Consider the following 17,855-nt stretch of genomic DNA (forward strand, 5'->3'; position numbering starts at 1 on the left):
CAACAGCCTATATACTCCAGCAATCGAACTATTCTATATCTAAATCCTTTTTGGAAAGCATAGACATCCTGGACTACCAGTTTTAGATTTGTATACGTTCATTCATTGTAGGTTATGTTAATAAGAGCCTACCTCCCTCCCTCCATGCCTATTGGTTTGTTGCACTCTCTCTCTCTCCGTCCTTTTTCACTCAGGGACTTTTTATAGAGTTCCAGCAGCTTTTTATATCCCTCTTGTTGTTTTTAGATCTTATTTTTAGATCTTATTTTCTTATTTCATAGACATTTTTAAACTGTGGTATAATTTGACTCGCTGATCGGTTCTTCTGAATTCGTTTTGAAGAATGGTTCTACAAAAAAAAACACACATTCTCGTTAAAGCTTCGTGAAGTCTGTTTAAACTCTTAGCTGAAAATAGTTTTGAACGGTTTAATAAAAAGCCATATTAAAATCAACAGCCTATGCAAATGTTCTCATATGATCCAACAATCGTACCATCAAATCGTAAGCACACAAATTCAGCTTTATAAGTAACCTACCTTACTTTTCGCTCGATATTTAAAAATTATGTTTCACTGAAATTTATTTTAAACAGTTTACTGATCTTTTCTCGACGTATAATAGTCACACTCTTATTCACGACCGAACGGTTCTATCAGGTTTTGTGAACCGGTTCAACTGATTCATTCTATGTAACTCATGATTCATTCCCCGATCGAACATCACCAATTGACTCCTCTTTGTCGAATCTGTGTATGAGGATTGCTGTCTCCATAGAAACCCTATTTTGTTAACTATAATTTACCCTGATGTTTTGATTACACAGGTTATGATTATTTCTCATAATTATTTCTAACGTTTTTAATGAAAAATATAATTTAAAATGCATTTTTAAAACCTCGTTTATATTATTATATTCATTTCTATGTCACAAAGCTTTGTTGAATCTGTTGTTTTTAATCGTGTGAGCAAATAGTCGTTGCTAGGGCAGCTAGCCCGTTAGCATTTGGAGTTTAAATAATTCTACCCGCTTAAATATAACAATTAAGCGGTTTCGTGCGATCGTAAAGTCATGTGTGAAATGTGCTTTCGGTTTGTGGAAAAATGTTATCCATAATATTGCGTGACACCCTGGCTCTCTGTTAGCCACATAGCCAGCTGCTATCTGTGTTTACGGACGGACTCGGACGTAGTAATTCGTGAAATCTAGAGACATTTCATCTCCTCGTTTGGACGCGGTTTGGGGATAAGTGCAATATGGACACGAATGTTCAGAAGAGGCGAGAAAACAAGAAGTCGTTACGAGTTAAGGTCATTAGTCTGGGAAATGCCGAGGTGGGGAAGGTAAGAATGGACTGTTTTGAACCATACAAACACCAAACAACAGATCAGGTGTTTTTAACATCTGTTCATTAATACTATCATGTGTTAATCATGCGTATATGTTTTGTACTGATCAGTAGTTTGACGTTTACTTCATTTTCTCTCTAGAAAGTAACTGCTTCTCCCTTATAATTACATTTGTTACACAGCATTGCTGTGTATTTGGCATACATGGATACTGTTACTGTAAATATGCTCTGCTGGTAATCTGTTGTTGACAAATAAAAATAGGAATGTGTCTTATGGTGTGACATAGCAAACATTACATAAATAACATGGGAAAAGTGTATATCCTTAGCACGAAAGAGGTTTATCTTCAGTGTTAGAGGTTATTTACAATTTTTGCTGTCACAAAAAAATGACACATTGATACGTAGCATATGTGTAGTATTTCATAATACTTCTGTTTGTTTGTTTGTTTCAGAGCTGCATTATTAAGCGATACTGCGAGAAGCGGTTTGTGCCCAAATATCTAGCTACTATTGGGATAGATTATGGTGTAACCAAGTAAGTGGCGTTGGTTGACAAATAAAATCTTTCTGTCATTGTTTCCACATTTATGAGGTTCAAAGCATTCGTTCTTGGTGCATAAACACCCGTTTGTATCCTGCCTTGTTCTACTTGCTCAAAAAAACATCAGTTAGTTTTATTGTTATTTATTCAATACAGTGTGCACCATTTTGCAATGATGTTGAATATTAGTAGTTATGGCACTTGTGCGTGCTCTTTAATGGCCATTAATCAAGCACAGTTACTGTGAAATGTAAATAAAATTGTTTTCCCCCCATCTCAAGGGTCCAGGTTCGAGACAGGGAGATAAAAGTAAACATTTTTGATATGGCTGGACATCCTTTCTTTTATGAGGTATTTATCACGCGTATGCGCTTAAGTGTGTTTAAAAGTAATATTAAAACAATGTGTGAACAAATGTCTTTTTTTATGACGCATGCAATGGAGAACTGTTTTGTTATTGCTCTATGCATACATCCAACTAACCACAGTGTGGTAGTATTGAGTTGCTGTACATGTAATGTCCTCCTTGAAGAACCTGGAGGCTTCAGCGTTGAACGTTTTTCTTGTTTTTATGTAATAGTCGATAGAAATCGATCAGAGGTTTGGGATGGCTATGAGAGTCCGTTGTCGGAGGGAATTAATGCTGTGTGTTGTACAGGTCCGTAGCGAGTTTTATAAGGACTCTCAGGGGGTGATTCTAGTCTATGACGTTGGTCTGAGGGAGAGTTTTGATGCTCTGGACAGCTGGCTCACGGAGATGAAGCAGGAAATGGGCTCACAGGCCAACATGGAGAACATCATCTTCGTCGTGTGTGCCAACAAGGTACCGCTAGTGTTTAAATATCTATTATGATATCTGTGATTACATGTGAGAGACCGTGATAAAGCGTGGTCTCTGACCCCTAAAGGTTGACCTGACAAAAAGGCGAGTTGTGGATGAGAGTGAGGGGAGACTGTGGGCCGAGAGCAGAGGATTTCATTACTTTGAAACTTCCGCTCAGAGCGGCGAAGGCATCAATGAAATGTTTCAGGTATGAATGCATTCACGTACAACTCTTTTCATTTGACTACCCCGCTGTTTTGAATGGCCGTCCTGTATTTATAATGTGCTCACCCCCACAGGCATTTTTTTCTTCCATAACTGACATGTGTGAAAATGGAGGGAAGAGGCCCACTCCGGAGGTCAATGTAGGTTTTACTAAAGAGCAAGCCGACACCATCCGACGCATCCGCAACAGCAAAGACAGCTGGGACATGCTGGGGGTTAAACCTGGGGCCACTAGGTAAATTGTATGCTCAATGTCTTATATTTAAATGAGATAATGAGCCTATATTATGCTCTGGATGATATTTCTTATTGCTCTGTAGCCTGTGAACTAAATGAAAGTTTTCCTCCACACTAAGGAATCTCATAAACTTTTTGAATCCATGCATTGTACATTATTTTAACAAGTTTTGGGGTCATTTTTAAAATGTTTGGTTACGGGGTTTTTTTAAGCTGTCCTTGTTACAGTGTAATTATACATTTAATTAATATTACTCAATACTTACTGTATAGTTAAGTTTAGGATTAGGGTTACTTGCATGCAATTATGCATAATTTACTGTTGTTATGATAGTAAGTGGATGTAACATGTATAACAAAAGTAATTTTTTCAGTTTAGATAAAAAATGTCTCTTTTGATTTAACGTCATGACTGCAGAACTACAGTCAAATATAGTTTTCAGGCAATAATTTCAAAATAGCAGATATCGCTGGTGCAAGCCCTGTTGGTGTTGTATTCGGATTAGGATCTTGATTTGGCTCTGTTTTCTTAAACCCCACTTAACCTCTCTGAAGTTATAAGAGTCAATTGATGTTAAAGGGTTAGTATGCTCCCATCTTTGCTTAACACATACACAGTGCCCACCAGTGACAGAGAACACAATGTTGCTTCAATAACCATTAAGAAAACCAAAGTTAGTATTTACTCCCCTGTTCTCCGGAATATGCCAGATGCTTAAAAGCAAGTAACAAATAGTTGATACAGTTCAGTTTGATACTGCTATTTGCCATTTATTGATATTTTTGATGCGACCCTGCTGGTTGTGTTAACTTGGCTGGTTTAATCATGTGGGTCAGATCATTAGAAAATGCCTTCAATCCAATTACCTCCCTAAATTCTCGGCTGCCAGCTTAATCAGCCTCTTTGAGATTTCCCCAACACCCTGAGAAACCAATCATGAGCTTGTGCCATTCCTCATTCCCCGCCAATCACCATCGCTGTACGAGGCCAAGCCTATCTTCGTTAGCTGATTCTTCGCCGTGATCCCTCTTTACAGGGCCACAGTGGTTTGCCATATCAGCATTTTAAAAGCCCCGTTTGATGTCTGCAAAGTGAGACTAATAGGGTTTTCTCATTTTCTGCTTGTAGGGAGGAAGTCAACAAGGCATACAGGAAGTTGGCTGTACTGCTGCACCCGGATAAGTGTGTGGCCCCAGGCAGCGAAGACGCCTTTAAAGCGGTGGTTAACGCTCGCACATCCCTGCTCAAGAATATCAAGTAGGAGCGTGTGTCCACACACAAGTGCATCTCACATGGTTTCCATTACAAACACACCCTCCGCATCGTGTCTGAGATATGCCATAAAACTGATTGTTTTCATCTTCATTGTGCCATCTGAATATGAATAATTTTTGTTTGTTTGTTTCGGTTGCTTGCTGTGGTGTTTTGTTCGTTGAATTTGTACGAATTCTATATTTATTTCTTATTTTGATTTATTAAATGTGCATTAAAAGCAGTCGTCAGGGCAGTTTAAATATGCTAACGGAATGTTTGAAGTACAGATAACATTGTAGCACCACAAAAGTGTTTTCTTTTTCACCTCAAGATTTCATCAAAAACCAACAAATGACTCTCTTTAAGGCCGAAACTTAACCATGTTCCCTTGTTTTAAGTTGATCAGCTTCACATTGCCATTAGTTGGAGTCGGAGAATTACCTCGCATTTGCAGAGTTCCCTTCTCAGTGAAGATTACGCTAAGACACATGGAGAAGCCTCTGGACTTCAGCAAAGACTTAGTAACAGCTAAGTTGATACAGTCACCACAGCTGTCCTGTTTATAATGTAATTTACATGTTGATGTCAAAAGTTGTAGTAGGGAAAGAAAAACAATGCTGTAAAAGTGCGTACTTGTCAGGCCTCGGCCCAGATCGTCTTGGAGCATGAGGGTGACGTTGGTGGACCCTTCCTTTTCTTAGTCTGTCCTGTAACGGTTGTGCTGCTTTGCTCCCATAGATATACAGGTGAAAGACCACTTATTTACCAACTGATTTGTAAATGAGACTTAGCATTCTTAGCATTCTAATACTGTTGTTTAATCCCGACGAACCTCGTAGGGACACCATGACCTACATGGATGATTCCCAGATTTTCCTCCCCTTCACCTTAGCTCACTCCAAAGAGGAGGAGAAGCATGAGAAGAAAACGTAACTTGTCTAATACCTTTGCATCAGTGCAATATAACGGTGCATTTTTGCTAAAAATAAATAAATAAATGGTAATATTTATGTAAGTCTATTTAGATTTAACACTAGACTCTTTACTCTCTAGAATGTTACTTGTCTTTTCAAGAGAATACACTTATATATATATATATATATATATATATATATATATATATATATATATATATATATATATATATATATATACTTTTATTTCAGCTTTTATTCAGCAAGGTTGCATTAAATTTATCAAAAGTGCAAAGACAATTACGTTGTTAAAAATAATTTTTGTTTCAAATAAATGCTGTTCTTTTTAACTTTTTATTAATCGAATCATGAAAAAAAAGAGATCATGGTCTTCACAACAATATTAATATTACGTTTGCTGAGCGCCAAATCAGTATATTGGAATGATTTCTGAAGGATCATGTGACAGGAGTAACGGCTGCTTTAAAAATCTAATATAATAATATGTATTTTATGTGAAATAATATTAGGTAATTTACAGTTAGAAAAAAAAAAAAAAAGATTTTTGATCAAAATATGTAGCCTTGGTTAGCATGAGAGACTTTCAGAACCATCATACCAACCCCAAACCTTTGAAGTGTACTATATTATAGGTCACTAGTGCCAAGACTACAAGTGTGTAAGAGTGCCATTTACCAGTCTTTACACAACATTTGGGGGTTTTGCAAAAGTAAAAATGTAAGCATTAATCATGTTGAGAAAGTAGCTTATATATTTAAATTAGTTTGATTTTTCTTTCTTCTGAAGTGTTTTAGGCATAAATCTGTCACGGTGATGGTATCTGGTCCAAGGATAATGCAAGAACAAAGTGGCTTTGTTTACACCAACACTGGAATAAATATAACTGAGATAAAACAGTTACATTAGCAGAGCTGTGTAGATGTGCCAACATGCATTAGTTCAACAATGTTTTGTTTGGCCCTTGTATATTAACACTTCTATGTTGGTAACAATCACTGTAATGCAAGTATATCAAATATTGTATTTTTTTATGGAACCGTGGTGTTTACAACACAATGTGAGTGTACATGTGCAATGTAACCATTATTTATATTTTTTAAATATTTATCTGAAAGTACGCGTTTTGTGATCTCTGTTACATTTGTTTATTTTCAAGAGCATTTGATAAATGTGCTGCCTTGTTCGCTACAGTATGTTCGACTATGTAACGATGTTAGTGTTACATCATCTGTAATGTTATACTCCTAAATGTTTCATTAGCTACACCCGCTACACAATAGCGAATCTTTTAACTGGAATCACTTTTGTTTTCATTCATTGTTTTCATTGTGCGACATTGATTTGTCTGAGTAAGGCATGAGTAAGAAGCATGTTTGTGATTATGCAGAATACAAAGATGAGGCCTGTTTACATGAATGCTAAGGCCACCGCTCAATGGGAAAAGTGGCTCTGTTTTATGCACAGAAGCATTTACTTTCTCCATTCGGCTTATGTAACGAAATAAAGGAATTATTGTAAATCACTTTTTGCCTTTTGGTTTTTGAAAATTGCAGTACAACTAAAAGGGTTTCAAAAAAGCTACGAAATGATGGGCCATTCACACAGAAATGACCACAAAAACAGCAAGAAGTGTGATTTCATAAAACAGACACAACAATCAAATGTGACCGTTTAGCATGCATTTATATAAAAACCTAAGGAAAAGCAGTACAGTGGAATGTAAAAATTCATTCGCTGTAAGTAAGCATTTAGACTAGATGTACTATTTAAATACTGTAAAAGTTAAGTAAAGTAAAGTTAAGTAAATTCAACTCAACTTTATTTAGCTCAAGTCATCTAGTCAAGTGAAAAGCATGATTATTTATGTGTGTTAAAGGAAACAGATGGTTCAGTCACTTTCTGACCTGGCACATATTGTTGGTAACCAGATCAGTGAGAAGTACTTTATCCAGCTTACTTCCCACATTCCCTGAATCAGTGGCCTGGCCTGCTAACTAAAGCCCTGCACTCTCTCTGCTCAAGAACAGACATCAACCAATCACAAGCGATCACATTTTCTGCTTATAATATCTAGCCTATAATAACTAGTTTAAAAATATGTGGTATGTATATAATATATATATATATATATATATATATATATATATATATATATATATATATATATATATATATATATATATATATATATATATATATATTATTAGTCCAACAATGGGCCACAATGGCATTTAAATGTCTATCAACTAAATGGAATAAACAAAAAGCTTTCCAAAAACGCATTTTCAGAGCAATTAGATTTTAACCTAACAATTACCTCCACACATAAACTCACCTGTCGTGGACATTATCCTGTTAGCTGTGACCATGAGGCCTTAATGGATCACGTGTGCTTTTGCTGAGTAGATAATCCCTTATATTTCAACCTATTACTGATTCTGTGTATGTGTGCATTACTAAGCCCCTTTCTCACTGCCTCATTGTGGAGTTCAAGTCCACTTATTTTTGCCTCTAAACATTTCCATCAAGAGTCGGGATTCTTCCATAGGATAAGCTTCAGCAGATTGTGCTCTGCTACCTCTCGGAAGGGTCAAGGCAGCTTTTCAGACCATCTGGCTGAGCAATCACTTCATTACCCGAAGACAGCGCTACTTAGTCAGTCAGCCGCAGACAGTACTGAGGTGGGCTCCGCCAATGCCAAGGTATTTTTTAAGACGGGGTGACGGATAACATGTTTGGAAAGTATCGGGACAAATAATTTACATAACTATGCAAAGCATAGTTATGGTGCATGGCATGGCAGATGGGAAAACTGTCAAAGAAAATGCATTCTGCACTCAGCTGCCGAGTATCCCACCTTTGAGGGACAAGCATGAACTGTATTAGATATTTGCTTTGGTCTGGATCAGTTTAACTGGGCTCCTGTTCATGGAGGAGCAGATGCATGCAGTGTTACAAGATTTATCGAGCTTGCAGCGCCACATCAATGGCAAGTATTCTTCCATTTACTTTTACTTTTATTGCATGTCTATACAGTTTAAATCTATTATGTCTTCTGCAAATCATTCTTAATTAATAGTCTGTCCTTTTGCAGGAACAATCTTTATTTTAGTACGCAGTTTAGGGCACACATTGTTTATATTGTGTACAGTCATAATAAATTCTGGGCATATATGTGGGAGTAAACCTGAGGTATCGCATTGGGGAGGTATTGAATTTGATTGTGTGGGTTTTCTGACCTTGTTTTGTAATTGTTAATTATTGGGGTTACTGACTTTAGAGAAATGGAACTGTTTTCAGTACATGTTATTTGGGGGAGTGTTGATGGGTTTTGGGGTATTCTGAGGTATAATGAACTTGCTTTGAGCTTGAGTCTTTGGAGGTATTGAGGCTACTAAACTTGTAATCTGAATTACTTATTTTGGTAATTGCTAAAATGTACTTAAATTGTTTTAGGGGTACTTTGGAGAGTATTAAAAAAAAGAGACATTTTTGGGGGTAATTGAACTAGTTTTGGGAGTCTCTGGGGGTAGGCTTTGGAGTATTTTGGAGCCTACTGAACTTTTGGGGGGGCACTTGGGAGGTACTGACCTTATTTTGGTATTTGTTACAGGTATTGAACTTGTTTTATGGATATTTTAGGAAGTATAAAACAAATTTTATGGTCATCTTCATCTTCATTTTGGGGCTATTTTTGGGTTTCATTCTGATTCAACTTCCATGTTCATCTAGACTATTGAATGTTTTTCTTTTCTGTCTTTTTCAGTTTTGTGCAGTTGATAAAGGCCTTGAGTTTTGTTTTGGAATCTAAAGCCTGTCCAGATCAGGTCCAAATCATGGCTTTGAGTTCTACAGAAGTCACTATTCCACCTAAGGTATGTCCAGCTGCACCTCCCTCCCCAAACTTGAAACGCAAGCAGCTAATGTGGCAGAATGCAGTACGTCACATTATCGACCAACGAGGAATGCACCATGAGGGACGAACAGTCAATTCTCGAAAAATCATTGTTACCGATGCCTACATCGATGACATCAACAGACAGATTCGTAATAAAGCTGCACGGGGAAGCGCAGGCATGCATAAGCGGCGTTCCTCTGCAGCCCGCATTCATCCATTAAGAGAGCGCAACTCCACCTGCACACGGAAGTCCACCGACTCTCTCTGTGATGCTGACTTCTTCGTAAGCTGGGGCTTCACAGCGTGTGGCATCTTCCTTCCGGTTCTCCACCACAAGTTTAAATCTCACGATCTTGAGCATCTGTACCAGCAGCACTCATCTGGTCAACGCCGAGCTTCCCTTGTAGTCACTAATGTCATTGATATCTTTACCAAACTTCATATCCTCTTCATCTACCTGGCTGTGGCCCCTGAGATGGTGGACTCTCAACGAGGATGGGTGGCTGGCCTCTTTATGGGACTTGGAGCAGTTTTATGTGTTTTAGTTCTGACCTGTAAAGGATTGATGTCTCCAGATTACCTGCGCTATGCTGGGCTGGCAAGCTGGCTGTCCCAGACTGTGCAGGCATTGGGAGGTTTGGCATATGGGTTAGAGAAGGACCAGTCCTGGTATGTGCTCTTCACCGTGTTCGCCACCTACACGCTATTGCCCCTACCTCTACTATGGTCCATCTGCATAGGGTTCTTCACCACTGCTTTGCACCTGTTGGTGGATGCCCTTAGGAATTATAATGACACAGCCATTGTAAGAAAGGTAAAGAAGATTCCATGCTGAAGCGCAAACCTTAGTGTCAAAAAGTAAAAGTAAATCAGTGCTTTTTTAAATTAAAAGATGACCACAACAACTATCCTTGATATATAGAGTTTCATGCATTTTTCCTTTTGATAAATGCTTTATTATCATGACATATGAATAAACCATCATCTCAAGACAATCTTTTTGGCAACTTGAAAAGTCAATACAAGAATGAATGAAGCTTGTCTTGTTTATTTCAGTAACTGTGATTTCTTTTACTCTCGGGTTTCTTTCAGTTACTTGCAAAAGGTCTGTTGTACATGGGTATGAATACCGCAGGACTGTTCATTCACTACTTATCAGATCGCGCCCAAAGGCAGGCATTTCTTGAGACACGCCGTTGCATTGAGGGACGAGTCAAAATGGAACGAGAGAACCAGAGACAGGTTTGAGATTAATGAGATATTCTTGATGAAATGTAATAGGAATAAGATAAAAAATAATTTAAAGAAAAGAGGAATCATTTTGCATTAGGAGCGGTTGGTCATGTCCATTCTTCCTCGATTTATTGCCTCGGAGATGATTGGTGATATGACTGCTATGGATGATGAATTGCTTCCTCAACAGTTTCATAAGACCTACTTTCATCAGTACAAAGATGTCAGGTACGCATAGCTTTCTATGCAGTAATATTTTCAATACATTTAGGTTGCACGAATGCACCATGAAATGAACATGTATGGGGTCTTCTCTCAGTATCCTGTTTGCTGATATAAAAGGCTTCACCTCTCTCTCAATGACCATGTCGGCTCAGGATTTGGTGCGCACACTAAATGAGCTGTTTGGACGCTTTGATCGCCTTGCTGAGGTGAGAAAGATTAACCTTTGAGTTTCACAGGCACTTGGAAAAAAGGAATATGGTGAATGCCTTACTGGAAGCTTGCAATGTTGGAAGCTTACTTAATATATTGTGTCTTTCGATATTTTAGGAGAATCACTGCATGAGGATAAAGATTCTTGGAGATTGTTATTACTGTGTGTCTGGGGTCCCAGAGCCCCAAACTGCACATGCTCGCTGCTGTGTGGAGATGGGTCTGGCAATGATCAACACTATACGGTGTGCATGTCACATGATTTCTACCTAACTACCTAAAGGTTTTATGTGCAATGTTTCTCCCAGTTTAAGTAACCATTTCATACATTTATTTCCTCCAATGATTTATTTCCTCCAATTTCCTCCAAAGGTTCCTTGTCCTGAAAAGTTTAGTTCCAACCTTACTAAGTATACCTGAACCAGCTAGTCAAGGTCTTCAGGATTACTGAAAACATAATCTTGGGGCAGGACAGAGCTGAACTATTTAGGACATTGAGCCCTCTGGAGTGGGACTGGACACCCTTGATATTGCGGAACATTCATATTCTATTTTTCTTGCATTGTTGTTGATACTCTGTAGTGATTTAAGTCTAATTCTGCTGATGAAAACAAAAGCAATTATCCCTCTTTCTCTGTCAGTTATGTACGTAAGGAGCTGAAGAGAGATGTGGACATGCGTATCGGTATCCATTCTGGCTCGGTTCTGTGTGGGGTTTTGGGTCTGCAGAAATGGCAATTTGATGTGTGGTCTTGGGATGTAGATGTTGCCAACATGCTAGAGGCTGGAGGAATCCCAGGGCAAGTAAACCAGATCATTAGCAGATTGTTTAGCCGAATACAACTAATATTAGAATAATAAATCTAATTGTATAATAATAGGAGGATTCATATATCACGAGCGACCCTGGACTGTCTAGCGGGGGTATATGAAACAGAAGAAGGTCGAGGCTATGAGCGGAATGAGTTTTTACGCAAACACAAGATCGACACTTTTCTGATCTGTCATACGCCGCAGGAAGACAAGGAGCCCCCTAAAGTCCGGAGGACCAGCAAAGATGAGACAACATGGAGCGCTGAGCTTCCTTTTGATAACATCATTGGAATGAACTGCGTGAGTCGGTTTTGCCTTCATAAACTTTACATAGATCTGAATGCCCTCTCCAGTTAGTCATAAGACATAAACCTATCAAATCTGTTAAATAGTGCCACACTATGTTATTCAGTGAATCCTTTAGTAACTTTATCACCAGCATCGGTGGCATGGTCCATTGCATTAGAAAATAATTTATAAGTAGTCTCTTATTTGTAAAAGCAAACATAAACATGTTTTTAATGTTGGAACTACTCTTCAGACATATTTTTAGTCATTAATTATACTAAATAGTGAGTTGAGCTTATAAGTATACTATTTTGTCTAAATAATTCACTAAAAAAGTGTTGTTGCAAGTGATTTTAAGCATTAAAATTATTCAAGCATTCCTAAATGATCACATAAAATTAAATATATTGATAATATATATATGATATCAGTCAATATGATAACAAGAAAACTAACAACCATTGTCATTCTCTATTAATAATAGTTTCTTGAAATAGATGCAATGCTTTTTGTGTCGTCATCTTTTAGATCTTAGCCACTTTCACCAATGGCTCCCTGGTGCAGTTGCCCAGTCAGATTACTCCTCATTGTGCCGGGTCTCGGGAAATCAACAAGAGAATCAAGCAAGCCATCGAGGTGCGCAGCAGTGAGCGAATGCGTAAAGAACACATCACACCCTTCACGCTCGTCTTCAAAGACAGACACATCGAGGGAAAGGTATGGACTGCAGAAGAACAACTTTCATACTTATATGTATAGTATATTTGCTTAGAAGTAGACACAAAATTTGTACTTTCAGTTTTCTCAGATGCGAGATGAGATGTTCAAGTCCAACTTGGCCTGCTCGTTCCTAATGCTTCTCTTTATCATGGCCGTACAGGCCCTCATCCCCTCACCACAGTGAGTTATGATTCTTCTTTTAAAAGCCTAATGTCCGCTTTAATTGATTTGTGTTATGTTTTCAATATTGCTCTGTCCCACAGAATCTCTCCTATGGTAATCCAGTTTCTAGTGTTCCTGTTTGTCTACGTGCTTCTGCTTCTGGTAACACTGGCTGAGGAATTTAAGCACTCCCCACCGTACTTACAGCACCTGTGCTGCTTGATCCACGAGACCAAGAGCATCCGTAACCTGCTCACCCTCACCGCTATTGCTATTAACTTTGGCGTGGCCTCCTGTGATATTGTGAGTGTCAGGATTTATCATCTCGTAGTCTAAATGAAAATGCTTGTCTTTAATCTGTCTAAAAATCTTGTAAAATACAGTTGTGGTGTAACACAGTTTTGGAGGCTGAAGAAAGTAACAAGAACTCTGAACAAAGTGCACAGTGGCCAGTAAACATCTGCACCCACCCTGAGGTACAGCAAACTGAATACAAATGTGAATGCAGCTTATTCTGATACAGCCGTCCTAATTTGACCCCATTTCATGATCAGTGACCCTCCACCAAATCTGTGTCTCTGCAGTTCTTTGTTTTGAGCGGTGTGGTGGCTATGGTGACGTGTGCTGTGTTCCTGAGGCTCAGCTGTCTGTTGAAGTTGGCCGTACTTATGTTAGTCATTGCAGTTTACACGTACCTCATCGAGGTAGCCTTCCATGTGCTCTTTATCCGCCAACACCAAAATGGCCAAATTCAGAGGTACAATATCTGATTTATCATATTCATATTCATATCATATAGCGTTTCTAAATGTGGTAGTGTTGGCCATTTAGAAATCAATAATCCAGTAATTCCAATTTTTTTTTGTTTTGAAGTATACTGTATAACAAATTGTACATTTTGAATTGCTGTGGCCCTTCTGATGTATGCTATATATGTGTGCGTTCTCCCCAGATCTCAATACCTCAGACGCAAAGGTGTTTCTGTGTTGCTAATGGCCATTTTTGTTGTGGTTGTCCTCTACAACAGTAGACAGGTATTCTATGAAAATTTAATTTAAATGTTTTATCATAAGAATTCATTACACAGTATGCTCCTACTAGTGATTTAAATAAAATAAGTTACATATTTATCTAAGAAATATTAAGAAATGTGCTCATTTAAAAACTAAAGGAATTCAAAACGGACATGCAGTTTTATATTTATGTGCTTTATTTCAGTATGATTGAAGAAATTATTTCCCCTTATTCCTACAGTTAGAAACTACAGCCAGGCTTGACTTCCTGTGGCGTCTTCAGGCCAGACAGGAAGTGGAGGACATGAAGGAATTGAGGGAGCATAACGAGTGTTTGCTGTATAACATACTTCCTGCCCATGTCGCCCGCCACTTTCTTGAGAGAGACAGAAATAATGAGGTAGTTGCACGGATTATTGATGACAGATTCTAATAGCTTAAAGTTTGGTAAGAAAGTAAGAAATACTAATATAAGTAATAACATTATTCGTAAAACTATCCATTTATTTAGTTTCACATTGATGGCTATTTTGAAGCGTTTCAATCGTTAGTGTAGTAACAGAGCACATCCATTAACCCGTAAGTATAAATAAATCCATTTTCTTTGTGAATTCTTTGGCCCCAAGGACCTGTTCTCTGAATCCTACGACCGAGTTGGGGTGATGTTTGCTTCCATTCCAGGCTTTACAGATTATTACGAGAAGAAAGAGTTGATTCATCAGGATGTGGAGTGTCTGCGTCTTCTTAATGAGATCATCGCTGACTTTGATGAGGTACGTGGATTTGTGCAACATCCTCTTAGCACCGAATGTCCTCAAAGCCTAAACCTTGGACATGCTCATAGTTTTAACGGCTAACAGCAGCTCTCATGTTAGCAATGGAGTGTATTTTAAATGTGCAAATGCTCACTTCTTTATCTTAACGTACCGTAATATTAATTTCAATGTTACAGTAATTTCAGTTTCAGAGACAGGCTTAATATTTTGCCCTTTTGCATCCTTAGCTAATGGAAGAGCCTTATTTCCAGGACATAGAGAAAATCAAAACCATTGGCAGCTGCTACATGGCTGCATCTGGTCTGTCTCCTGAAAAACAGGTGTGTGCTACATTTGACATGCCTGACAAGATGCGTGATATTATATTATAAGCTTATATTATAAGCATCATTTTGATTAGGTCAATTTTGGAATATATACTATATATATATATATATATATATATATACAGTATATATATATATATATATATATATATATATATATATTGGCTGGGCTAAAGTCAGAACAAAGCGTTAAAAAGTATTCATAAATGATCACAAATTCATAAAAGTAACTGAAAAGGAACATTCTAAAAAATTAAAGCTCAATTTCATGAATGTGTGTTTCATAGGAATGTGAAGATGAGTGGGCTCACCTCAGTACGCTGGTCCTGTACGCTTTGGCCATGCAAGAAACACTGAAACAAATAAACAAACGTACCTCAAACAACTTTCAGCTGCGTGTCGGTAAGACTCTGCTGTTCTTTTATTTAGCGTCTACTAATAATACACACACATGCACTGCCAATTTATATGTAAGTTTAAATAGGGTTTGCTTTATTTGATTGTGTCACTTGTTTGATGTCTACAAAGGGAAGTAATTCACCTGCTCGGAGCCAGTACAGACACACAAACTTAAACAAGAGCATCAGAATGATTTTAATGTGATAGGATAGCACAATAATAATAATACACTCTTTGAATTTAAATTTAAAATTGGAACATAGTTCTTCGACCAACATGAAATCAATATTCCCCCGTTTTACTTTCTTGATGCACTTGTCTGTTCTTATTGTACGCAGCTGATATATTTTATTCCAAAAGAGATTATTTTGTAAACAGTTTTAATGTGCACAAAACTGCTTTTTTGATCATACAGGTATTTCTCATGGGCCTGTAGTTGCCGGAGTGATTGGCGCCACTAAACCCCAGTACGATATCTGGGGCATGACCGTGAATCTTGCTAGCCGAATGGACAGCACAGGACTCAGAGGGCGTATTCAGGTTCCAGAGAGCACAAGCCGTATCCTGGCTGACCGCGGCTTTGTGCTGCAGCTTAGAGGAGATATCTACGTCAAAGGGGTTAGCGAACAGCGAGGAGGGGTCCGCACATATTTTGTTAGCAGCCGGGAACAGAGCTCAAGCTACGCAGAGAGAAACACCAGCAGAGGGATATCTCTCGGGAGGAACACCCTCGCAGCGGTGGTCTTTTCCCTGGTGCAGGCCCGCAAGAAAGAGGAGTTACGAGAGGCCAACGGAGGTTTTCATCTTATGGATATCACATGAATTTTGATTCAAAATTGGACAGGAATCGTATTTAATACCTCATGAGTCATTGCCTTCAAGAGATTTTCCACATTCTCTGTTATTCTTTCTGAATAGTAACTTTATTTCTCTTGTATAACCAGATTTCTGCTGATATTCAAAGTTGCTAATTATGAAAGTCTATTTGTACCTCAGATTTGTTTTAAAAAGGTAATTGCAACGCTAATCTCACAGTTTTGTCTTTTCTTGCAGTTCTGGAAAAACAGTTAGAATTGCAAGACTTGCAAGACTCACAATTCGGAGAAGAAAAATCTGAATTGTGAATCATAACCTTGCAAAAGCAAGGAAATAACAATTCATTGTAAGATGAATCACAATTCCATTTTTCATTTTTGTGGTGAAATGTGAGATATAAACTTTGAATTGCGAGATGTGAACTTTTTTGAGAAAAAAATAAAAAGTCAAAATTGTGAGATAACAAATTACCTTTACTCTTTTAAATCCTTGCTTAGCAGAAATTGGCTCCTGTAGCTTAATAAAAAACATCTGAAGGCCATGTTTCTTTTGTCTTGGCGTTGGCATCACTGGGATTTTAGCCAATTTGAAATTTTTACATTTTAGGAATTTAAAAAGGCATTTTACTGCTTATAAACACTTCAGTAAAACCAAAAAGACCAAAATAGTGTAGAAAAGCTAAGGAACTCTGGATTCTGTCAAAAGCAGCAACTGATTATAACGTGTAACATTTTCTTCTGAGGTTATTTATGATGCTCAACCGCCACCGACAAAATAAATGTGGAAATGTACAATGAAGAGTCAGAGGTCGACTTTGCTAATCTAATTAGCTGATTGTCTGACACATTTGTATTATTCATTAACACCCTGGAGAAGCAGAAGCTATAAATCCCAGGATTATACCAACATATCAACACATTGTTCTATGTATATAACAAAAAATATTTAGATCAGACATTTTAGGATATCTTTTAGATGATTTTCAAACTCCCCTTTTATATTATGTTTACATGGTTATGGGACAAGAAAAACAAACTATGTTTTGGGAGTTTTTAGGGATTGTACTGTATTTTTATGATTGATAATAAAATCTTAGAACGTATTGACAAAATTGCAAGTTAAGAAAGAAAAAGCAGGAAGGAAAATGACAATGCCAAAAATTCTTTGTCTTCTTTTTTAATAGATATTTTTAGAGTTAGATATTTCTGGGACACACTACTGCAAAAAGCCACCGATTGATGTTGCTGCTGAATTACTTGTGATGCCACTCAGTATTTGTGAAGCATACATAACATATTAGTATTTGCCAATTTTTTTTTTTTTCATTTGTCTGATAAGGAAATGATTTTAAGCATATAAAAAGTAGGCAAAGAATGGGGGAAAATATTTATACTTACACAAAATCATACTACTTTTTAGCCAACATTAAAACAGTTGTTTGTTATATATGTATACTAATGCACAATTGTAATGCACATTAAGATGTTTATGAATATTATATGTTTTAGGAATGTAAAATTATGGCCTACCTCAGTACACTGTTTCTGTTCGCTTTGGCTATGAAAGAAACTTTGGAAGAAATAAAGAGCAAGTAACATACCTCAAA

General features: G+C 37.5%; 2 protein-coding genes across 2 annotated transcripts; both read left to right on the top strand.

The window, feature by feature from the left end:
- Positions 1-815: 815 nt before the first annotated feature.
- Positions 816-5,562, top strand: dnajc27 (DnaJ (Hsp40) homolog, subfamily C, member 27). The gene is made up of 8 exons (XM_043263851.1): positions 816-1,343; positions 1,807-1,889; positions 2,177-2,246; positions 2,554-2,718; positions 2,804-2,926; positions 3,018-3,178; positions 4,310-4,438; positions 4,834-5,562. The coding sequence occupies exons 1-8, from the start codon at positions 1,257-1,259 to the stop codon at positions 4,835-4,837; spliced, it is 822 nt and encodes a 273-aa protein (XP_043119786.1). The 5' UTR covers positions 816-1,256; the 3' UTR covers positions 4,838-5,562.
- A 3,644-nt stretch (positions 5,563-9,206) lies between these two features.
- si:ch211-132f19.7 (adenylate cyclase type 8) lies at positions 9,207-17,834 on the top strand. Its single transcript, XM_043262426.1, has 18 exons — positions 9,207-10,082; positions 10,361-10,510; positions 10,599-10,729; positions 10,821-10,932; positions 11,054-11,181; positions 11,578-11,736; positions 11,818-12,049; positions 12,566-12,754; positions 12,837-12,937; positions 13,021-13,222; positions 13,303-13,395; positions 13,504-13,676; positions 13,872-13,953; positions 14,174-14,332; positions 14,559-14,705; positions 14,936-15,028; positions 15,322-15,436; positions 15,849-17,834. The coding sequence occupies exons 1-18, from the start codon at positions 9,207-9,209 to the stop codon at positions 16,253-16,255; spliced, it is 3,549 nt and encodes a 1,182-aa protein (XP_043118361.1). The 3' UTR covers positions 16,256-17,834.
- The last annotated feature ends 21 nt before the right edge of the window (positions 17,835-17,855 follow it).

The sequence above is a fragment of the Puntigrus tetrazona genome, chromosome 17, assembly GCF_018831695.1.
Source record: "Puntigrus tetrazona isolate hp1 chromosome 17, ASM1883169v1, whole genome shotgun sequence".
Taxonomy (NCBI): Eukaryota; Metazoa; Chordata; class Actinopteri; order Cypriniformes; family Cyprinidae; genus Puntigrus; species Puntigrus tetrazona.

What these genes read in the sequence shown, in the direction of transcription:
- si:ch211-132f19.7 (XM_043262426.1), top strand. Translation starts at nt 9,207, where the DNA reads ATGGCTTTGAGTTCTACAGAAGTCACTATTCCACCTAAGGTATGTCCA. An exon ending in ACACAGCCATTGTAAGAAAG is followed by an intron (nt 10,083 to 10,360) that starts GTAAAGAAGATT and finishes GGTTTCTTTCAG; the next exon opens with TTACTTGCAAAAGGTCTGTT. An exon ending in CAACTTTCAGCTGCGTGTCG is followed by an intron (nt 15,437 to 15,848) that starts GTAAGACTCTGC and finishes TTGATCATACAG; the next exon opens with GTATTTCTCATGGGCCTGTA.
- dnajc27 (XM_043263851.1), top strand. Translation starts at nt 1,257, where the DNA reads ATGGACACGAATGTTCAGAAGAGGCGAGAAAACAAGAAGTCGTTACGA. An exon ending in ATAGATTATGGTGTAACCAA is followed by an intron (nt 1,890 to 2,176) that starts GTAAGTGGCGTT and finishes CCCCATCTCAAG; the next exon opens with GGTCCAGGTTCGAGACAGGG. An exon ending in GACATCCTTTCTTTTATGAG is followed by an intron (nt 2,247 to 2,553) that starts GTATTTATCACG and finishes TGTGTTGTACAG; the next exon opens with GTCCGTAGCGAGTTTTATAA.